Genomic DNA, 22,562 nt, shown 5'->3' with positions numbered 1-22,562 from the left:
TATTATGTTGAGGAATTTCCCTTCTATCCCTATTTTGCTGAGAGTTCTGAACAGGAATGGATGTTGGATTTTATCAAATGCCTTTTCTGCATCAATTGATATAATCATATAGTTCTTTTGTTTTGTTTATGTGGTGGATTACATTGACTGATTTTCTGATGTTGAACCACCCTTGTAAACCTGAGGTGAATCCCACTTGGTCTGGGTGCATTAATTTTTTGATATGTTGTTAGATCCGGTTGACTAGGATTTTGTTAAAGATTTTTGCATCTATGTTCGTGAGTAATATTGGTCTGTAGTTTTCCTCTCTAGTAGTGTCTTTTCCTGGTTTTGGTATTAGTCTTATGCTTGCTTCATAAAATGAGTTTGGGAGTATTCTATCTTTTTCTGTGTTCTGGAATAGCTTGAGTAGCTAGGTGTCAACTCGTCTCTGAATATTTGATAGAATTCTCCAGTGAAGCCATCAAGGCCAGGGCTTTTCTTTGTAGGAAGTTTTTTATGACCTGTTCAATTTCTTCTTTTGTTATAGTTCTGTTCAAATTTTCTATCTCTGAGTGAGATCATTTAGGTAGGTCTTGTGATTCTAGAAATTTGTCCAGCTCTTCTAGGTTCTCATATCTGTTGGAGTGCAGTCTTTCATAATATTCAGTCAGTGTCTTTTTTATTTCAGTTGGTTCCGTTATGATGACACGATTTTTGTTTACAATTCTTGTGATTTGGATCTTCTCTTTCATTTCATTTATTAGGTCTGCCAATGGTTTATCGATTTTATTAATCTTTTCAAAGAACCACCTTATTGTTTTGTTGATTTTCTCTGTGGTTTTTTTTGTTCTCTGTTTCATTTATTTCTGCTCTGATCTTTATTATTTCTTTGCTTCTAGATACACGGAATTCTTTTGTTGTCCTATTTCTAGTTGTTGGAGTTGATGAGCTAGAGTGTTGATTTTGTTTCTTTCCTCTTCTTAGATGTATGCATTTATTATTATAAACTGTCTTCTGAGTACTGCTTTCACTGTGTCCCATAGGTTTTGGTATGATGTATCTTCATTCTTATTTGTTTCTAGGAATTTTTTCTATTTCAGTTTTTATCTGTTCTATTACCCAGTAGTTTTTGAGCAGTGAATTGTTCAGCTTCCATATGTTTGATGTTTTTTCCTTGCTCTTCCTATTATTAATTTCTAATTTTATAGCATTGTGCTCTGAGAAGATGCTGTGTAGTATTTTAATGCTTTTTAATTTATTGAAGCTTGCTTTATGTCCTAACATATGGTCTATTCTGGAGAAGGATGCATGTGCACTGGAGAAGAACGTGAATTGTGCTTTTGTTGGGTGAAATGCTCTGTATATGTCTATGAGGTCAAGTGGGTTGATTATCTTATTGAGTTTTCCGATATCTTTGTTGAGTTTTTTTCTAGTTGTCCTGTCCCTCTTTGAAGGTGGTGTGTTAAAGTCTCCTACTACTATTGTAGAATTGTCTATTATCCCTTTTAATTCAGTTAATATTTTCTTCACATAGCTTGGAGCACTTTCATTGGGTGCATAAATACTTATTGTTATAATGTCTTCTTTGTCTATTGACCCTTTCAGCATCATATAATGTCCTTCTTTATCTCTTATGATGTTTTTCACCTTAATGTCTCTTTTGTCAAAAATTAATATCGCCACTCCTGCTCTTTTTTGGTTTCCATTGGCTTGGTATATTTTTTTTCCATCCCTTAACTCTTAATTTGTTTTTATCTTTGTTTCTATGGTGGGTCTCTTGTAGGCAGCATATTGATGGGTCTTCTTTTCTTATCCAGTCTGCCACTCTCTTTCTCTTGATAGGTGCATTTAGTCCATTCACATTGAGTGCAATTAGTGATAGGTATGAATTGATTGCTGTCATTCTATTGTGTTTTTTTTTTTTGTTGTTGTGTTGTTGCTGTTTCCTTAGTCCATATACTTTTCTGTGCTGAGTTTGGTTTTGTGGCTAATGCTTTCTCGCTTTTCTTCTTTATTGTTGGTTTTGTGCTTATTAAACCTCTATGTTTTCATTCCTTCTGGATTTGCTTAGAAGGATTGTTACTTTTCTCTGTGGTTACCCTGGAGTATAGTCTTGTCTCTACATTTTTAGAACAGTGTGTACTGTGAAGACATTGTCCTGTTTTCCTCTCCATTTGGAAGTTTGTACCTAGAAGTTTTATTCCTTCTGATAGGTTAGTTGCTATTGTCGTGTGCTGATTGACTTCCTTGGTTTTTAGAGTACAATGTTTTATGGTCTTATTTTGATTTTCTATTTCTGACTTGGTTTTAGTGTTAATGTCACGTATCCTGATTTTGTTGAACTTTGTTGCGGGTTCTCTTTTGGAAGGACTTCCTTAAGCATTTCTTGTAGGGTTGGTCTGGTTTTTACAAAATCCCTTAATTTCTGTTTTTCTGAGAATATCTTGATTTCACCCTCATGTTTGAGGGATAATTTCTCTGGATATAAGATTCTTGGTTGGAAGTTCTTTTCCTTCAGTGTTTTATATATGCAGTCCCACTGCCTTCTTGCTTGCATGGCTTCTGCTGAGTAATTGGAGCTCAGCCTGTTTATTACAAGTAATATTTCTTTTGTCCCAGGCAGCTCTCAATTTTTTTTCTTTGTCTTTGGTTTTGGAGAGTTTGATTAGAATATGTCTCAGTGTTTTTCTCTTGGGATCTATCTTGTGTGGGGTTCTATGAACTTCTTGGACAAATATCTTTTCTTCTTTCATGATATTGGGTAAGTTTTCTGTTAGCAGGTCTTCCACAATTTTCTTGGTGGTTTTTTTCACCTCTTCTTGTTCTGGAATTCCAATGAGTCTTATGTGGTTTCTTTTCATGTCATCCCAAATAATTCTTAGGTTCTCTTCATTTCTCTTAAATTTTTGTTCTGATTTTTCTTCATACAGGCTGGTGTCTAGGGGTTTGTCTTCTAGTTGGGATATGCATTCCTCAGTCAGTTCCAACCTACTCTTTTTTGTGCTTCTACTGTGTTGGGTAATTCCGCAATTTTGGTATTCATCTTCTGATTTTCTAACTCCTATTTTTGTATGAGTTCTGATTGTGCATTAATCTTATTATTTTGTTCCTGAATGATTTTCCTGAGTTCTTCCAGGGAACTGTCTGTGTTCTCCTTGTTTCTGTTTGGGGTCTCCTTAGGCTCTTGTAAAGCTTTATAAATATATCTTCTAAATTCCTTCTCAGATAATTCTACTGCCTCCTCTTCCTCCATGTTTTATGAGACCTTTGTTTGTGGTTTTGCTTCTAATGCCCTGTCCTGTTTTTTTGTTAGATTTGAGGTTGCCTGTTTTTTCATAGACATTTTGAGGTTGTCTTTAACTGTTGGTTATGTATTGATTTGTTTTGTCTTGGTTTTATGGTTTAATATTTTGAAAAGGTGAAACTGGTGTATTTTATTTGTTTATTTTTAGTTATTAATTCGGGTATGCTGGATCACTCTGCAGTTTTCTTTATGATGGCGGAGTCACTGTGTGTAATGTGGATATGGGTTTCTGTTTGTCATAAAGAGGATTTAGAGTTTGAACCAGGAGGTTTTATGTTGGTTGAATGTGTTTTTTTCTATTGGATGAGTGAAGTTATTGGTGAAGAAGGTGGAAGCAGAAAAAGGAAAGCTTGCTGTTGCTAGGGGAGGTTTCTAAGGTTTTGAGCGGGTTGCTACCAATGATGTTGTACTGTTATTTAAAGGCCCGCAGCTCAATTTCAGCAAAGACTCCAGTTATTAGGGGGTCGCCACTTTCTGCCAGGCTCAGACACATGCAAAAACCCCACTACTGAGGCCCCTTGCCTCCAACAAGCTGACCCAAGACAACTTCCTGGCTCTGCAATCTGCCATGGGCATTTCTTTCTCTGGGCCCACCTGCCTATGGTGCCGGCCCCACTGGCCCAGACCACGGTCTACCTCAGGAGTTCCTCTGTGAGTCTGCCCACCTGCAGTTCCAAAGATCCACTCAATTTCAGCAGTGCTGGAGTCGGGAAAGTGCCTGGTAGTAATCTGTGGTCCCAATATTACTTATAAAGTCAAGCTCAGACCTCTCAGTGCCACTAAGCTGACCCAAGCCTACTCGGTGGCCAGCTGTGGTGGCACCCTCCTGTAGCACCAATGGACTCTCTGCTCGGGTTTCAGCAGCACTGGATGTGCCCATTTGCACCTAGCCAACCCAAGTGACTGATAAAATCAGGTGCTGAAGGTACATCCTTGCAGTGATCAATGGTATACTGGAGTGGTCGCTGGTATGCTGGTGTGGTATGTCTTCTGCCTTAACCCAGTGAGTTCTTGGATGGCCATTCTCACCTGCCGGTCGCTCCTCCAGGGCAGTTTCTGATTGCCTTTCTCAGTTGCCTGTCTGCACTCCACAGGATAGATCTCATTTTTTTTTCCCCTGTACCTTTCTGCTCTCTAATTCTACTCCCCTGAGTCAGGTGACCAGAATCCCTAATTCAAACTGCTGTACCTAGTTTTTTAAACACTAAAATGCTAGAGGGAAATATCATGGTGATTACTGATGAGACTCCATTTTTAATCCCTTTTTTTTCTTTACTTCTTTTTAATCAAGAATAAAGTCATACTATGTAATATTTTGCAGCTTGCTTTTTACACTGAATGAGATATACTTGGAAACAAAAATGTGAATGTATAAATTATTTTAATTAATTTGTTAATAACAGCAAAAAAATTACATTTGAAACAATTTTCATTTGTATGATGTATATCATTTTCCATTTTGCTGACAGGGTTTGGTCCTTATATAGGCTTTCTGCTCCCATGCTTTTGAACCACTTCCATGAAGCATTGTTATGACTTTGGGGAGGAAAACATAGTCTTTCCCTTCTCTTAACTTTCATCTCAGTGGGTAAAATCAAGTTCCTTGTATCTATATTTCTAGCAATCCTAATCAAACAAACCAAAGTGATAGTTCAATTGCAACTGTCCCTTTTTTCTCAAAAAAAGAGCAATTGTGTTCAAGCTATAACCTCTGCATTGGCAAAATGTTGGTTCCTTCTGCTGTAGTGTTACTGTAGTATTATTCACTTGGTAGCAATGTTGGTAATAACTAATAGATTGCTGTTTTTGACTTCTACCCTCTAATCATTGCCCAATTTTAAAACTGCTTCCACATCTTAGTTATCTGTTAGAGCAGATGATTAGTTGAAGGGTAGTTGACTTCTGAGTGTGGCCTGCTTCCAGTATATATGGAACAGTTTTGGGCAAGGTCTCTGGCTTTTTGCTCTTGAATTTGGCCTATCATCCTATCCAGTTTCCAGACTTGAACCAGTAGCCTGCCATGTGGCCTGCCAATCTTGGTATTGTTGCCATCATGGCCTTTGAGGCAAAAATCTGCTATTTTACCTGCCAATCTTGGATTCATCTTGGACTGCCTGTCAGTCTTGCATTCATCAGCCCCTGAAGCTGTGCGTGTCAGAAGCCTACAGCTTGACGTTTGACCCAAGGATTTGCTCACACCATAATTCAAAGGCATCAATTCTACTGCAGTCTTGCCAGCCTCTACATGAGCCATTTCCTGGAGATAAATTTCTCTATATATATCTCTCTATACATACACATAGATGTACAAAATGTGACCAAGGAAGAGGTATGCTACACCTGAAAAGCCCTGCTTGATTTTGCTAATATGTACGGAGACCTGGAGAATATGTGTGGGAATGGCTTTTAAGGGTATAGGATAATGGTGCAAGGAACATAATGTTGAATCAGCCTGAGTTTATTTATTTGGGCCCACTAAGCACAGACTCTTCATTCAGTGTTTCAGATTGAGAGATTAGGAAAGGATCTAATAGTTTATTTGGTTGGCTTACTGAAACATGGATTGTGCAGTGGCCTACATTAAGTCAAATTGAAGTACCCAACCTTCCTTGGTACAATGTAGAAGAAAGTGTCCAAAGGCTTAGGGAAATTGGTGTGTTAGAATAGATTTATCAGATTAGTCCCATAGGTCTACAAATGGAATGTCCAGAGGACACACTTTTTATTATTACAGTGAGGAACAAATTTGTGAAAGGAGTGCCAGCATCCTTGAAAATTGCTGTGATTGCTATTTTATGTAAGCCAGATTTGACAGTGGGAACTGCCCTAATTGAATTAAGACACTTAAATACAATGGGGCTGATTGGACCCCATGGTGACAGGGGCCAAGTTGGCACACAACCTTAACTACCACACTTCCCTTAACTAATATTTCTATTATCACGTATTTGCTAATTTCAATTTTTTCACATTTGTTTTTAATATAAGGGATAACTTTGCAGATAAAAGTTTAGGCAGGGTTGAGGTAAAGACTATAGCCTGTAGGGGAGAGAAGAAGTAAATAAAGTTATCCTAGCTCTGGTAGTGTAGTGCCTAAGGCATTTGACTGCTAACCAGAAGGCTGGCAGTTTAAACCCACCAGCCACTCCTCAGAAGTGAACAATCTACTTCCGTAGAGATACGACCTCAGAAATACTTTCTGGACATAGGTGTTGTAACATACAGCCACAACTACCTTGATTTTCATGCTTTCCAGTAACCCATTGACACCTTCAGGAACCATTCTGCATTATAATAATTTATTTTAGGGCCTGATGATTGAAAAAACTACATAGTGGTTAAAAGCTTCCACAAATTCAGTAACACATTATGTGAAATTGCCTTTGCTTACTCAATGTGCATTATGAATAGCTGGACTTCTTTTGGAGCCAAAATGAACCTGGGACTAAGTTTGAATGTAGATTTTTTGTTTTTCTCTATAGCAATGGCATGGTTTACTGAACTCCAAAGTGAATCCTACAATAAACAAGAGGAAAAGAGGAGAAGACACAGATTTTCTACTCAGAATTATATTTTATAGAAACAAAACAACACAATTATCTGAGTCTAATTCTCTGGTAGGAGCTCTGGTAGCATAGTGCCTAAAGCACTTGACTGCTAACCAGAAGGCTGGCAGTTCAAACCCACCAGCCACTCCTCAGAAGGAAGGTTGGGCAATCTATTTCCATAGTGATACCGCCTTGGAAACCCAAGGAGAGTTTGCTATGAGTCAGGGCTGACTCAATGGCACATAACAACAACAACAATAACACAATTCTCTGGTAGGTTAGGGTGATGACTGCTTCTGTGCATGACTTGGTGGTCTTCTTACAGGAATTACTCAGCAATCTTCACTCTTACTTTGCTCTTTTTCATTCTCTAAGACCAAGGAGGGGGAGAAATGGGGCCTTGATAATCTTTATTGATCAAGTGTATTTATCCATTCATTTCTATATTTATTTAGTCACTTTAGAAGATCTTGTTCAAAAAACACAATATGAGCTGAATAAACTGGTCAGATTAACACAGAATAGAGCCCAGAGCTTCCACCCATTCGTTCCCTACCAACTTTTGTCTTGTAATACCCATATTTTTTCACTTTTCATTTGCCTTAAGATAACGAGAAACCTATGCGTGTGGTGGATGATGAGGACTTGGTAGACCAGCATCTCATCAGTGAGCTGAGGAAAGAGTATGGAATGACCTACAATGACTTCTTCATGGTGCTGACAGATGTGGATCTGAGAGTTAAGGTACAGGTTCCCATTCTGTGTGATGTGGTGCCATTCCTTAGAATTGAGACTCTGAATTTTTTTTTTTTAAGTCAATGACTTCATTAGACATGTATATAAAGCTGTATGAATTATTTCATAAACTGGAAGGTTTTGAAGTGACCCAAATATTTTAGGTTGTTCTGCAAAATTTGTGGCCAGAATTGTGGTCTCAGCAAAGATGATACTGAACTGATCTCCCATGGCCCAGCTGCTTGACTCACTACTTGAGTCACACTAAATTCTTCTCTAGTATCAATGTCATGCATTCATTAGACACTTATGACACAACTATGATGTGTCATGCTCTGGGGATAAAAGGTGAAGTGTATTTGACCTCTCCCTTTAAGAAAATTAGACAACATTGGCCAAGCTTCTGGAAATTTACCTCCTGTTCCAACAAGGACAAAAACTGTTTTACACTCACTTTCTTCCTAAGTTTAGGGACAAAGGTTCTGGATCATTTACAACTTTGCAATGTAAATACACTAATAATAAAAAAAATGGCTAACTTTATTGAGTGCTTTTCTTGTTCCAGAGACTCTGCTTACCATATACAATCCTTATCTCAAGCATCTAAGATAAATATTAGTATTATCCTTGTTTCACAAAGAAATAGAGGCCTTGCCCAAGCTCACCCACTTAGTGTTGGACTTCACCTGTCTTTTTTTTTAACAAACATAAATTAATTTGCATAGGGATAGTAAATAATGCTTACATGAGGATCTTTAGGGGGAAAAAAAAAGTCTAGACTATGAAAATAAGGTTCCGTTTGCAGTGTTCTTCTGCATCTGGAGAGAATTCCCTTCATCAACTCATTCAGCATTTATGTTGTGACATTTCTGATGTGGAAAGTAGGACTAGATAATCTCTAAGGCTCTTGCCTGCTAACATTATATGATTTACTGAATTCTTATAGTGGGCACAGCTTCAATCCATGTCCATCTTGCTCTCTGGCTTGGGCTGGTTATGTTTAGCCAGAACCAAAGTTCATCTTGGGTTGCTATTTTAAATCCAGACACCTATGATCCAGGAAATTGAATCTCATTGTCCTTGTTTCTGAGAAATGAGTAAACAAATGTGATCTAATTTTAAGGGATGCTCACGTAATAAAATAATCTTTGCAAATAATAAGGAATTCATGGAGACTCCTGACAACCACAGAAGAGGCCTCTTTCTGGTACAAAATTACCCTGATTGCTCAGATCAGATACTCTAACATATTATCCCACTTGTATCCTGTATTAGACACAGTATTTCTCATTTTCTCTCCAGTTGTGTGGTGACCAGGAACCATCTTAGTCCCAGAGGCAGGAAAGTGAATCTAGGAATTGTATGTAGAGGAAGGTATGCACTCTTTCCAATGAAAAAAGCACAGTTAACAAGAAATCCTCATGAAAAGTGACAGTTGTTTCATGGTTTGAGAACCTCAAAACATTATCAGAGTTTATGACCGCAGTGACAGAAGAGGTGGCTCAGTGTCAGAATTCTTGCCATCCCTGTGGGAGACTCCCATTCCATGCTCCTCATCACAACCACCACCCAGGCTTGTGTGTTGCTATGATGCTGACTAGATTTCAGCAGATTTCCAGACTAAAGTGGACTAGGAAGAAGAGCATGGTGATCTACCTTTGAAAATCAGCCAATGCAAACCCTGTGGATCCCAATGGTCTGATCCCCAGCTAATCATGGGGATGGTGTACAACTGGTAGTGTTTCATACTGTTGTGCATGCGGGTCACCATGAGTTGTAGGGTGGACTTCATGGAAGCTAACACCAACTGTTGCAACTACTGCAGGAGAGAGCTTATAAATCAATAAGAACTCCAGGCTTTGATTTCTAACATTGCTCCAGAGCTTCCTTGTGCTCTTTTAAGTTCTGAACAGAGGGAAGAAACCCACTTATACATCATATATTTTCTATCCTTTTTTAAACAGCAATACTATGAAGTGCCAATAGGAATGAAGTCTGTGTTTGATTTGATTGATACTTTCCAATCTCGAATCAAAGACATGGAGAAGCAGAAGAAGGAGGGCATTGTTTGCAAGGAAGACAAAAAGCAATCACTGGAGAACTTTCTATCCAGGTATACTACCTTTGTAGGCTAAGAAGGGGCAGGAGGAAACCTTTTCGGAGGGAATTAGTGAAAACACCACGGGAACAGAGCAATGTATGTGTTTACAGAAAAGTCTGTCTCAGTTTCACAACGTACTGGCTAAAGAGCTTAATCATGTCCTTTAGGAGATTGCTCTGATGGAGAAGGTGGTTGTATTCACTTCCAAGCTTGACTGATCCTTTGGTGACTCTGCATGTGTCTTTTCTCTCTCTCTCTCTTTTTTTTTTTTTTTTTTTTTTTTGCTTAATTTGCACAGATACAGAATTCTGATCTTCCTTCAGGGTTAATTTATTTAACCAGTGAATTTGGAAATCTTTGTATATAGCATTTTAATTTCATGTATTTATTTCTTGGGACCCTTCTACTTCCAGACAGGATTTGCACACTATATTTGATTTTCCACTTCCTTCCAAGGCTGCAGGAAATATGAAAGGAGAAGTCCTCTTGACCCTGCTCCCTCATTCCCCAGGGAGTGTTTATAGAAAAAGATTGTAGAGAAACCCCAGTGCCAGTGGGAGAGCAGCATACCCAGAGAAGACTGTACAATAATCACTCTACTTCCTCTATCTCTCCCCCAAGTTGGATCATAATTCTACAGAGCCTCAGAGGCCCTAGGAGGTGAAAAGCTGAGACATTCCACCCACAACAAATAAACTCACAGAGATCTCAGTGTAAACACTACTCAGACTGCACTATAGGGCTTGGGGGCTCCAGAGATGGAGTGAGAATTTGCTTGGAGGCTTAGTATTAAATGGATATCCCTACAAGCAGAACCTCCTTACTTGTGTCTATAAAACTACATTCTCCAAACGTGAGTTAGAGAATCTTAGAGAATCAAGAGTTGTATGATTACTAAGTGGATAATTTGAGTTCCTGTAGGTTCCAGAAAACCAGCCTAAGGCATTTGACTGATAATCAGAAGGCTGGCAGTTCAAACTCACCAGCCACTCCTCGGAAGGAAGATAGGGCAATCTACTTCCGTAGTAATACCGCCTCGGAAACCCAAGGTGGGGTTGCTATGAGTCGGATCCAACTCCATGGCATCAGTTTGGTTTTCTTGGTTTGGTAGATTCCAGAAGGAGCCTCTGGTGACACAGTGCCTGAAGTATTTGACTGCTAACCAGAAGGTTGGCAGTTCAAACCCACCAACCACTCTGCAGAAGGATGATGAGGGATTTTCTACTTCTGTAAAAATTTACCACCTTAGAAACTAATGCATGTCGCTATGAGCTAGAATCCACTTGATGGCAGAGGGTTACAGGTTCCACTGGCTTGGCTATTTTACTAGAGAGAATCATGATAAGTAAATAGCATAGAATTTACCACTGGTCCTAGTTTGCAGTCTGTGACTTAGGAGGTGTGTTGATCCTGCACTTCTCAACTAACCTGCCTTAAAGATTTCTGCTCTGATTCTTAGGATATGTACATTTATTTTGCATATAAAGTCTCTTAGACTGGATAAGGTTATAAGTTGTCATGAGTCAGAAGTTTACTTAACAGCAGTTAACACCACCACATTATGTTAAATGAATTTCTACCTGACTCATTTGGGGTAGGGAGCTTGATGGGCTCTACTTTGCCTCCCAGTTCTAGCACCAAGCTCTAGATCAATAAAATATATTTACTAACTGCAAAAACGGCAAGGAGGCCTCATATTCTGACCTCCTAGAACCCCACAAGAGGAAGAGAGGATTACCAGCAATAACCCAAGGCCTATTCCTGCCAGGCCAGACATGCTGCCTCCCTCCAGCCCTTTCTCCAACCATTCCTCCCAAAGCACCACCACCTCTCTCCTGGGTTCGATAATTCGCTGCAGTGGCCACACAGAACTCACGGATTACAGGATTTATTAGGGAAGCACCAGGCTACAACTCAAGTTCAGGAAGAAAGCTCAGTCTCGATCCCAGCCCACCGTCCCTCAGCCAACAGTCTCTCACAGTCTCTTTCCCAGCAATGCTGGTCCCTCGGTGTCTCACTCAGCGATGCGTGTCTCTTGTGTCTCTTTCCCAGCAACTCGTGTCTCAGGAGCCCGTGTCTCTTTCAGCAGCACGTCTTCCTCAACCAGCAGTCAGGGAGAGTTCTGCCTCTAGGAGGCCTCCTTTTGAGCCCAGCAGGGTGGTCAAATTAGCCAATCATAGCATCAGAACTCTAAGCACCTGAGAGAGTGAGAACCTCCCAGAACATTGTTTTATGCCACTCCCAACAGAAATACCCCACGTGGATAACATTTACAATCAAGAGCTCCTCAGTTGCTCATTCCACCACGGAGTTTACAATGATTGCTCTGGTAGCATAGTGGCTAAAAGCACTTGACTGCTAACCAGAAGGCTGGTGGTTCAAACCCACCAGCCACTCCTTGGAAGGAAGGTTGGGCAATCCTACTTCCGTAGTGATACTGCCTGGGAAACCCAAGGAGGGGTCGCTATGAGTCGGGGCCAACTCGACGGCACATAACAACAACAACAACATGGATAGAAAAGCCACACAAAGTAATTTACTATACTGCACTAACATACATAAAAATATTTTCCATATATGGAAATATAAAGCCCATCACCTCTTACATGCATTACTATTTTAGGAACATACATCATGGATATCTATTTTGGGTATAATACATTATGGATATTGAAAAAGGTATATGATTAAAATTTGGATGACCGGTGGCTCTGCTTAACATGTAGTCAGAACACATAAACTCATTCCTTTGACAGTTATTATTGATCTTAAAATTTAAAGTGGAATAGTTATGAAGCCCCGAGTTTGATTCCTAGCTTCTCCACTTATTAGCTGTATGACCTTGAGCTAATTACTTTAACTTCCCTGGGCTTCAGTTTTCTCACTTGCAAAATAAGCATATTTTTTCACAAGATTGTTGTGAAGGGTAAATTCAATGCTAAAGGACATGTACTTAGGCTAGAACCTAGCATAAGGTAAGTGAACAATAAATGTTGTTGTTATGTGCTGTCGAGTTGGAGCTCCTACAATAAATGTTAGCTATTATAAATATTCCAAAAACCAAACCAAACTAGGTGCTATCAAGTTGATTCTGACTGGTAGTGACCTCCATTGGGTTTCCAAGGCTTCTTTAAGGAAGCAGACTGCTTCATCTTTCTTCCACAGAGCAGCTGGTGGGTTCAAACCACCAATCTCTTGGTTTGCAGCCAAATGCCTTAACCACTACATACCACCAGAGCTCCTTATTAGGGCTGGTTATTCAGGTCCTGGTTAGAGAACTTTGTCATCAAGGGAGAGGTAAGAAAAGGAGACTTAGTAACACTCCAGAATTAAATCCTAGGCAAAGAGAAATGCAAGGGGTGGGTGGGAGTAAATTAAATCAAAAGCTCTGTTGAATAAATCTGTATCCAAATAGGAATTTTCTTTGAAATTTGCTGAGTTGCTGGTGGGTCTGTACAGCCTGGTTTCATCTGACAAGACCCTGAAGCCCATCTGATCTTCAGTGCCACTCATTTTGTTCAGGCTATAATTACCTTTCCCTGAGAAACCCCAAAGAATGGTATCAAATGCCAACTTATCTGGGAATGCCTGTGAAGAGAAGCAAACATGCATACCTTGTAGAATTTTTATTTAAACTAAAGTGACAAAAAAGCAAATTGTCCAAATTATGGATCTACACCACATTCACATCTCTTATTACATCCAATAGAGGTTATTTCCTTTGGTGTCATGAGCTGGGGCCTTAGATATTGATGCAAGGTCTGTAGGAGATAGAATTACTACTTAAGGGAGATGTTCTTCACTTGGTTGTATCTGAGACAGGGAGTCTCAGATCCTGGGCCACTCTCATCAGGACTGCATTCAGTTGTGCACACAGGTAAACAAGCCAAAATATATCTCACCCAAAATAGCTTCCTCCAGGACACCCTACTGCTCTGTGGGCCAGGAAGGCTGGGCTGGGCTGGGCTGGAGGTGAGCTGGAGATCAGTGCTGGTCTGGCATGCCTCCTAAGGAAGCAAGAGAAAGTACAAGAGACCATGTTTGTGATCTGACAGCAACCACCACTTTTTCCCAAGAAACCTGGACAGTCTCAGATGCTCTTCTCCCCTCCTCCACACCAAACACATTCATCAGCCTATTCTCAGTGGGGATTTTAGTTTTCCTTTCTCTTTGAAGAAAAACAAGCAGAGGAAGTGAATGTAATGTTACAGCAAGCAATTCTTGGCGACAGGCATTTATTCAGAGGTTATATTTCATCAGACTATCATTTTCTCTCATTCACCGAAACCACTACTCCCCCAAGAGACCATTTTCTTTGGAGTTCAAAATGTTTATGTTCACTTTGAGGCAAGAACGGGACAGGGAGAGAAGTCATGAATAAAATCAACTGGGCTCAAGCTCAGAGAACTTACTAACAGCCCATGGTCATCTTGCACTGAAAGGAGAGAGTAAAACTCCTTCTCAAGTGAGTGTGGGATTTGAGAAGATCTCATACAGTGGCCCCTTAAACACATCTTCTCTCTTTCCCACCCTTTTAGGGACCCTGATAGCACAAGCCAAGCATTAACATCTATGAGGGTGGTGTACTAGTGAAACTGTGGACCAGGTGTCAGAGAAATCTTCCATCGACTAGTTGAGCAAGTTTCTTTCTCTAAGCCTCATTTTGTTATTTGTGAAATAGGAAAAAATAAGCCATGCCCTCACCAAAGTCTAGTGAGAAACACACTGTATAGGTGACCATGAGCAAAATGGTACACAAACAGGAGTATTAAATAGATTATCACGTGGTAGATAATGTGTAAGGTCTGTTAAAGGACAAAGTTCTGTATCTAGCAGCATGCAGGTTAACACATGATCTACATCCAGGTGCCACTATGTGGATACTTTACATTTATATGTTTTAGACTTTAGTTCTTCCAGCACCCTTTTGAAGTAGATAATGCCATTTTTAATTCTGTTGTTGTTAGTTTCTTTGAAGTCAATTTCAACTTACAGTGACCTCCTGTGTGCAGAGCAGAACTGGTCCATAAGGTTGTCAAGGCTGTGACCTTTCAGAAGCAGTTCTCCAGGCCTATCTTCTGAGTTGCCTCTACATGGGTTCCAACCACTATCTTTTCACTAGTAGTCAATGCTCAACCATTTGTGCCTCTCTAGAAGAAAAACAGAAGCATACGTGAATTGAATGACATGCTCAAGTACACCCAAAGCCTGAATTCAAGTTTTCTGGCTTCAAGACAAAACTTTACTACCTTCTGGTGCTGGAACTGTGAGAGCACAAACCGTGTTTACTATATACTGTAATATACTCTATATACTATAAACCCCATTCTACATCACAGGGGTACTCTATATGTGGTAGGAGTTTCCTGTGTAGCACAAATGGTTAGGCATTTAGTTAAGGTTGGCAGTTCAAATCCACCCAGTGGAACCTCAGAAGAAAGTCTGCCAATCACAGCCACTGAAAACCTTATGGAGCACAGCTCCACACTGAAACACATGGGGTCACCGTGAATCAGATCAACTTGATGGCAACTGGTTCATAAGTGGTAGATCCTAGTATTGAAAACAGGGTACATTTTAGAATCTGCATTTGCCTCTGGAAGAACCTTAGGCTACTGAGAAAAGTGTATAAGGTTTTATTTTTCTCGGAACCCATTGACCCATTGAGCGACTCTCCTGTTTTCCTTCTTCCTATCATTGACATCTCCTTAAAATTCAGTTCTCTTTTTCTACTCTATTTCTTGTTTATATATTCATTTCATACCCCCTCCAGGGTCAATGAAAAAGAGGAAGACCCTCAAAGAGGTGGACTGACACAGTAGCTGCAACAATGGGCTCAAACATAACAATTGTGAGAATGGTGCAGGATCAGGCAGGGTTTTGTTTTGTTGTATATGGATGGGGTTGCTGTGAGTCAGGATCAACTCAATGGCACACAGCAACAACTAACAACAACAACCCCTTCCAAATCCTAGTGGGAACTCTACTAGAACTGAAGAGATTCAGTGCTCTTCTTTATTTCTGTTGATACAATTTGAGATACAACTTTGACGAGTGTTCACTACATCTGAGAACTTCACCAATCCCTAAGTGACCTCTGACTCATTCCTGACATGTGACACAAATGCCAAAGTAAGAAACAGTGAAGTTACATCAGAAAAAGTGTAAGAAGTGTGGTAATAATGTAGTTTAATGGGTTTGAAAAGCTACAGGAGACTTCAAAGAGTCAGTGTTTCTTATTACTGGCACAGGAAAAAATAGCCCAAGTTACTGTACTTTCTCACACTGGCCTCTATTATTTGAAGCAGTAACTGGACCTCTGCTTATTTTCCAGGTTCCGATGGAGGCGGCGGTTGCTGGTGATCTCTGCTCCTAATGATGAAGACTGGGCCTATTCACAGCAACTCTCTGCCCTCAGTGGTCAGGCATGCAATTTTGGTGAGTGGGAAGCCACGTCATTACTGCTTCCCCATACCACTCTCTTCCTGGTCAGTTTTAAAATGGAACATAGAAGCTTAGATCATCCAAGTATTCCACAGTCCAGACTGTAGATTCCCAGACACATACTTCATTATACTGAGCATAAAGTTGCTCTCATATTGCAGCCTTAGTCAAATGAGGGTACATATTTTGTTATTTTTATAATATTCTCCCCTTTCAGCCTCTTCATTGAGGTGTTAGAAAATATCTACTGTTTTATTTTTAAGTGATCTGCATTATTTGTCTTCTTGTTTTAAAAACTTGTCTCAAGATCATGAAAGGGTTTCATTTTACTCACTTAGGTGTCAACACTGGGTACTTCTCCATATATTAAATGTCTTTTATAAAATATAAATGATTTGGGGAATTTATATATTAAAATCAAAGTACTCTGTATTATATTGCCTTTCACTCAAAAAGGGCACTAAGAAGATAACAAGATCAGTTAAGCAGAATCTTATTTTCAAGATTAATAGGTCAAAAGGAAATATAGTTAACTATTCCTTTTTTTTTAACTGTGTTGCTCAGTATTTTGAAAATTAATGCATGCCTTATTTACCAGACATTATCTTAGTGTTCTGAAAGTGATAATATATAGAGTTGATACAGAAAGAAAAATGTACACTTACATAACAACAATACAATGCACTGCCATTAAGGCAGATCCGACTCATTGCAACCCCTCCTTGGTCACTATGGAAGTAGATTATCCCATCTTCTTTCTGAGGAGTGGCTGGTGGGTTTGAACCCCCAGACTTCTGGTTAGCAGTCAAATGCCTTAGGCACATTTATTGATAAGTTCAATAGTAAACCAAGGAACTAAGGCAATTTCAAAAGTATAAGTCACAACTGAAATCTCATTCAAGATATGCCTCTGCAGTGGATGAATTTTGATAGAATCACCAGAGGAAAAATTTTTTAAAATAGCTAGAGACCACAGATTAAAAATTCAGAGTTAGTTAGAACATGTTGTTGTTGTTGTTATATGCTGTCGAGTTGGACTCGACTCATAGTGACCCCTCCTTGGGTTTCCGAAGCAGTATCACTACAGAAGTAGATTGTCCAACCTTCCTTCCCAGGAGTGGCTGGTGGGTTTGAACTGCCAGCCTTCTGGTTAGCAGTCAAGTGCCTTAGGCACTATGCTACCAGAGCTCCTAGTTAGAACACAGAACATAGAATCAGCATTATTTTGATATTTCTATTAGAAAGACGAATCATCTATTAATTACAAAATTGTGCTTAATTGGAAAAAAGTAAGGTAGAGGATAAGTCTGTTTTTTTTTTTTTTTTTTTTTTTTTTTTAATTTAAGGAGAGTTTATTAAAGGGACTATTTACAAAGGTGCTGGCAGAGTATATGGTAAAACCATAGGAATGGGGTATTATCCTGAGACTAGTAACAATGATCTTTGCCACTCTAGGCCTTAAGGGGGAGGGGAGGCAATGGTTACCAGATGTCAGAGACAGAGTGGGCTGTATGGAGAAGGCCACCAGATAGGAGCTGAGATTGTCAGTGGAGGGAACTCAACAACCCACAGTAACCTGCAGGGACAGTAAAAAACAGTTGCCTTCAAGTTGATTTCAACTCTGTGTGTCAGGGTAGAACTGTGCTCCATAGGATTTTGTTTGTTTGTTTTTTCACTGCTGTTCATAAGGTTTTCTTTCTTTCTTTCTTTTTTTTTTTTTTTTAATTGTGCTTTGGGTGCAAATTTACAAAGCAGATTTGTTTTATATTTAACAGTTCATGTACATTTGGTTTTACAGCCCTGATTATAATTCCCAACCACAAAAAACTCTCCTCCCATTTCCTCCATGACACCCCTTCCCTGTGCCCTTCTTTTTCATACATTCCTGTCTGTCCAGCTGTGCCTCTATGTGAGTGCTGCCCCTCTGATGTCTCGTGGCTGATTGATCTAAGGGGTGCATCTCCCTAGAGTAGGTGGGTGCATCTCCCTGGGTTAAGTGTTTTGTATGTAGGTCTTTCTACTGTTGGGCTGAGAGCCAATCCACAGAAGTGAGTCCATTTCTAGGACCGAAGGGTAACTAACCCAGGGCCATAGTTTCGAGGGTTCCACCAGTCTCTATTCGACCAGTAATTCTGGTCATTTTTGTTTTTGAATTTTGTTCCATATTTTTCCTCCCACTCTATCCAGGATCTCGAGTTTTGATCCCTTTCCAAGTGTTGGCATTGGCAGCCAGGCACCATCTAGTTCTAGTCTCGGGGTCATGAAGGGTAAGGTCCTCATGGTCCATCGTACCTTTGATTAATTGTTTCCAGATACCTTTGATTTTCTTCACTCTTCTTTGCTCCAGACAAGAGGAGACCAAGAGTTGCATCTTAGATGGCCACTCAAAAGCTTTTAAGATCCCAGTTGCTACTCACCAAAGTAGGATGTAGAACAAGATTTTTATACTCTATATTGTGCTAATTGAGCATGATGTAGAGGATTAGCATTAAGAGAGCCTGGGGCTTTGCTGTGACCCAGTACTTGTAAAATATAAAAATATTTCAATTTTAAGGTGTGAAGTAATAACCCAAGTGAAAGTAAAAAACAAACTCATAACAGTAAGAAACATAAGAAAATTCATTAATTTTTTATTTAGACTCCTATTATCAAACTTAATAATTTAAAACCTTGCATAAAATTTGACTGCACCAATATTCTTAAGTTTATTTTAAATTATTTATAGTCACAAATGATGTTAAGTAAGACAGAAGTTCTTAGAGTGGTTAATATCTTGGTTTGTAAACTTCAGAGCTTCAGACTGTTTTTTCCTGGTTCAGTCATGGCCCACAAAGCATAACTGGAACAGACTTGAATTTGTAAAATGTGGGTATACTGGAACAATAAGCAGAGGGGGCAAATCACAGAGCAACACATTGCTAGAAACTTAGTCTCCCTCTCATAAAACAAAGGCAGTGTGAGTGTTGCTTAGCAACCAAATCTCTTGCCAGATAGAGTTGGAAACAATGGTGCCCTGCTCAAAGATGGCAGCCGAACAAGCCTCTTTGAATGTGTGTTGCTCTCCACAGTCCTGGTAATAATCCAGTTTCCCACATCAGCCTCCTGAAAGGGCTCACTATGCCTCTTCCAAGTCTCCCATTCCAAAGCTTTGACTAATTGTTCCCATTTCAGTTATCGTTCTGGTACACCCACATTATTTCCTGTCTATTCCAATTTTACCACATTGGCCATGTTTGAACTGGTCCAAAACAGTTTGAAGCTTTGTCCAATTTCTCTGCATATAGCACTGTATTATATGTGTCAGCAAACCCTTTTGTAATGTACAAGAAATGTGAAAAAGTCATGTTTTATAGAAATAATTAAATTTATGATCTTTCATTTTTAAAACATAACTTATCAAGATTTAGAATAAAATGTTTGACTCCTATAGAAAAGAATAAAGACAAAAAAAAGAAAACTTTTTAAATAGTGTTTTGCATGGATTTCCATATTTTGACTCTTACTTAAAAAACCCTCCTGTGGCATCTTTTCAATTATCTCCTGTGGATAATAAACATCACCAATATTCAAAGCATTAGTTCCAAATTACTAGCCTGACTGGGCTGGAACTTTCTCTAAAACTGTGAAATCTTGATATGATTATATGACAGATGCTTGCTCTTCTATTTTCTTTCTCCTGAATCCTTTCATGTGTACTTGATCTTCAAAAGAATTCCAACAATCTACCTAAGGCCTGACCTTTCCTGAAACTTTAGCTGAGAAGGCAGAGTGTGCTTGCCTAAGTATTTCCCCTTTGAATCCTCTAAGGAAGTTACAAGAACCTGCTCTTTAAGTCAACAAATGTTTGTGCGAGGAAACCCAAATCTATTACTTTAACAATTGCAATGGCTGTTCTTTGAGAGAAAGTTGTTATCCATAAAAGCTTATAGGTTTTCAGACTTGCCTTTCTCCCCGCCTCCTCCCCCAGAGCTCTAATCAGCTTAGGAGCTCTGATAGCATAGTGCCTAAGACACTTGACTGCTAATCAGAAGGCTGGTGGTTCAAACCCACCAGCCACTCCTCAGAAGGAAGGTTGGGCAATCTACTTCCATAGTGATACCACCTCAGAAACCCAAGGAGGGGTCGCTATGAGTCGGGTCTAACTCCATGGCACATAACAACAACAAATCAGCTTAGATTATATTAGACGTCTTAGTACTCCAATGGCTTCATTTTTATTTTGTTATTTAATAGAGTGAGAATCACACTTTAAGAGCAAATTCTATACTAATCTAGAACAACAAATAATAATCTGACCCTACTGTTCATCCTGGGAGCTCTGGTAGCATAGTGCCTAAGGCACTTGACTGCTAACCAGAAGGCTGGTGGTTCAAACCAACTAGCCATTCCTCGGAAGGAAGGTTGGGCAATCTACTTTCGTAGTGATAGCACCTCGGAATCCCAAGGAGCGGTCACTATGAGTCAGGTCCAACTTGACGGCACATAACAACAGCAACTGTTCATCCTAAAATCTGTAATTGGTCTTCCTTTAAGGTTTTAAAAATATTTTTTTAGTTTCCCTTGGAAAAATTTTTAAATATTTTATTCTACTTTGATTATATTCTATGTCCTTTTGAAATTTAGGAGACCTTTAATTGTTACACTTCAAGTCCTTGAAAGTAAAGGATGACTTAGAATAATTTACCCTAATTCTGTGGCTTTCTCTTCTCTCAGGTCTGCGCCACATAACCATTCTGAAGCTTTTAGGCACTGGAGAGGAAATTGGGGGAGTTTTAGAACTGTTCCCGATCAATGGTAATGTGTTGTTATTTTAAAACAGTTAAAAGTAGTGTTAAATTCAGTTAAAATATATTAAGCTTTATGTAAGCAGTGAGTGTACGTCTAAGGTGAATAAAGTTCATTAAATCTTCCCTCTCACCTGTGTGTGTGTGTGTGTGTGTGTGTGTGTACAGGGCATGGGGAAGGGAAGGAGAGATATAGAATAAGGAATAATATTGTTTTTAATATAAAATCCCTTAAAATTACATAAAATACCAATTTTCTTAATTATAATCATGTTTTCTATCTGTATAGGGCTTTGTGGTTCACAAAGCGTTTTTATCTGTTATCTCATTTAAGTCTCACAATAGTTTCATGATATACATAGGCCAAATCTCATTTATTCCCTTTCAGTAGATAGATGAGGACATAAACTAAAGCCTCAGAAAAGCTGAAAGAAAATCACTCATGACCAAAAGTTTCAGAAAGCAATTCAGTCCTTCTTCCCAAGAATAAGCTCTTTGCATGGAATAATTTGTGTAAAGTAGCTGGCACAAGTAAACACCAGGAAGTGTCATCTCCCTTGCTCCATCCAGTTTCTTCTTTTCACTAATCATGGTTTAAATACATTTGTCTAGATCTTCCCTAATTGGTATTAAACATAAGCGTCACAAGTAAAACTTTTGCAGAAAAGAGAGTAACAAAACTAATTGGGAAAAAAAGTCAGAAATGTGAACAGTATAATCTTTGTTTGTGACAAATTTCAAGAACTTGATCTTGCCAGGATTATATTAAGGGACTGGTTTTATATTTTGCAGAATTTCTGTAAAAAAGGTCTCATGTGCCCCCAAATTTCATACTAATAATAATCTTGCAGAATAGCAGAACATTTAATTCTGAACTACAGAGAACAGACTCATGGGTCTTTTCTCTGTTTTCACAGTGATTTCCTCTCACTTTGATACTTCCCTGACCTCTGGTTCTTTAATCCACTAACCATTTCGATCCTATTCTAGGGAGCTCCGTTGTTGATCGAGAAGACGTACCTGCCCATTTGGTGAAAGACATACGTAACTATTTCCAAGTGAGTCCAGAGTACTTCTCCATGCTTCTAGTTGGAAAAGATGGAAACGTCAAATCCTGGTATCCTTCCCCAATGTGGTCCATGGTGATTGTGTACGATTTAATAGACTCAATGCAACTCCGGAGACAGGAAATGGCCATTCAGCAGTCACTAGGCATGCGCTGCCCGGAAGATGAGTACGCAGGCTATGGTTATCATAGTTATCATCAAGGATACCAGGAAGGTTACCAGGATGATTACCGTCATCATGAGAGTTACCACCATGGATACCCGTACTGAACAGAGATATGTAATCTTAGCCCCAGCCATTGTTCCCTGCAGCTGCTGAAGCCACATGTGGCCAGCTACATAAAGGAGTTCTTCCACACTGCCTACATTCCTTGCCTTTTTCTTCAGTGTTCTTCTAAGACTAAATAAATAGCAAACTTCTGCCTACTCATGACTTGCTATTGAAGCTTTAAATCATAGACATTTAACAGATTGTTTATTTCTCTAACTGGAAGGGATCTCATGATAATTATTGTACTAGAGATGGTTGTTCTTCTTCTTATAATAGACATAATTTAGTAGAAAAAAGACTATAAAAATAAGCATTGTTATTACCTC

General features: G+C 39.2%; 1 protein-coding gene across 1 annotated transcript in view; it reads left to right on the top strand.

The window, feature by feature from the left end:
* CCDC80 (coiled-coil domain containing 80) overlaps positions 1–22,235 on the top strand; it is a 53,526-nt gene extending 31,291 nt beyond the window's left edge. The window contains exons 3-7 of the mRNA XM_007947432.2: positions 7,442–7,578; positions 9,534–9,682; positions 16,005–16,108; positions 20,828–20,908; positions 21,889–22,235. Of these exons, the coding sequence (XP_007945623.1) occupies positions 7,442–7,578; positions 9,534–9,682; positions 16,005–16,108; positions 20,828–20,908; positions 21,889–22,235 (818 nt within the window). The remainder of the gene's footprint in view (positions 1–7,441; positions 7,579–9,533; positions 9,683–16,004; positions 16,109–20,827; positions 20,909–21,888) is intronic.
* Positions 22,236–22,562: the final 327 nt, after the last annotated feature.

Source organism: Orycteropus afer, unplaced genomic scaffold (genome assembly GCF_000298275.1).
Source record: "Orycteropus afer afer isolate SDZICR_OR568_19922 unplaced genomic scaffold, OryAfe1.0 scaffold00184, whole genome shotgun sequence".
NCBI classification, from domain to species: Eukaryota; Metazoa; Chordata; class Mammalia; order Tubulidentata; family Orycteropodidae; genus Orycteropus; species Orycteropus afer.
This window is presented reverse-complemented; position numbering and strand designations above follow the sequence as displayed.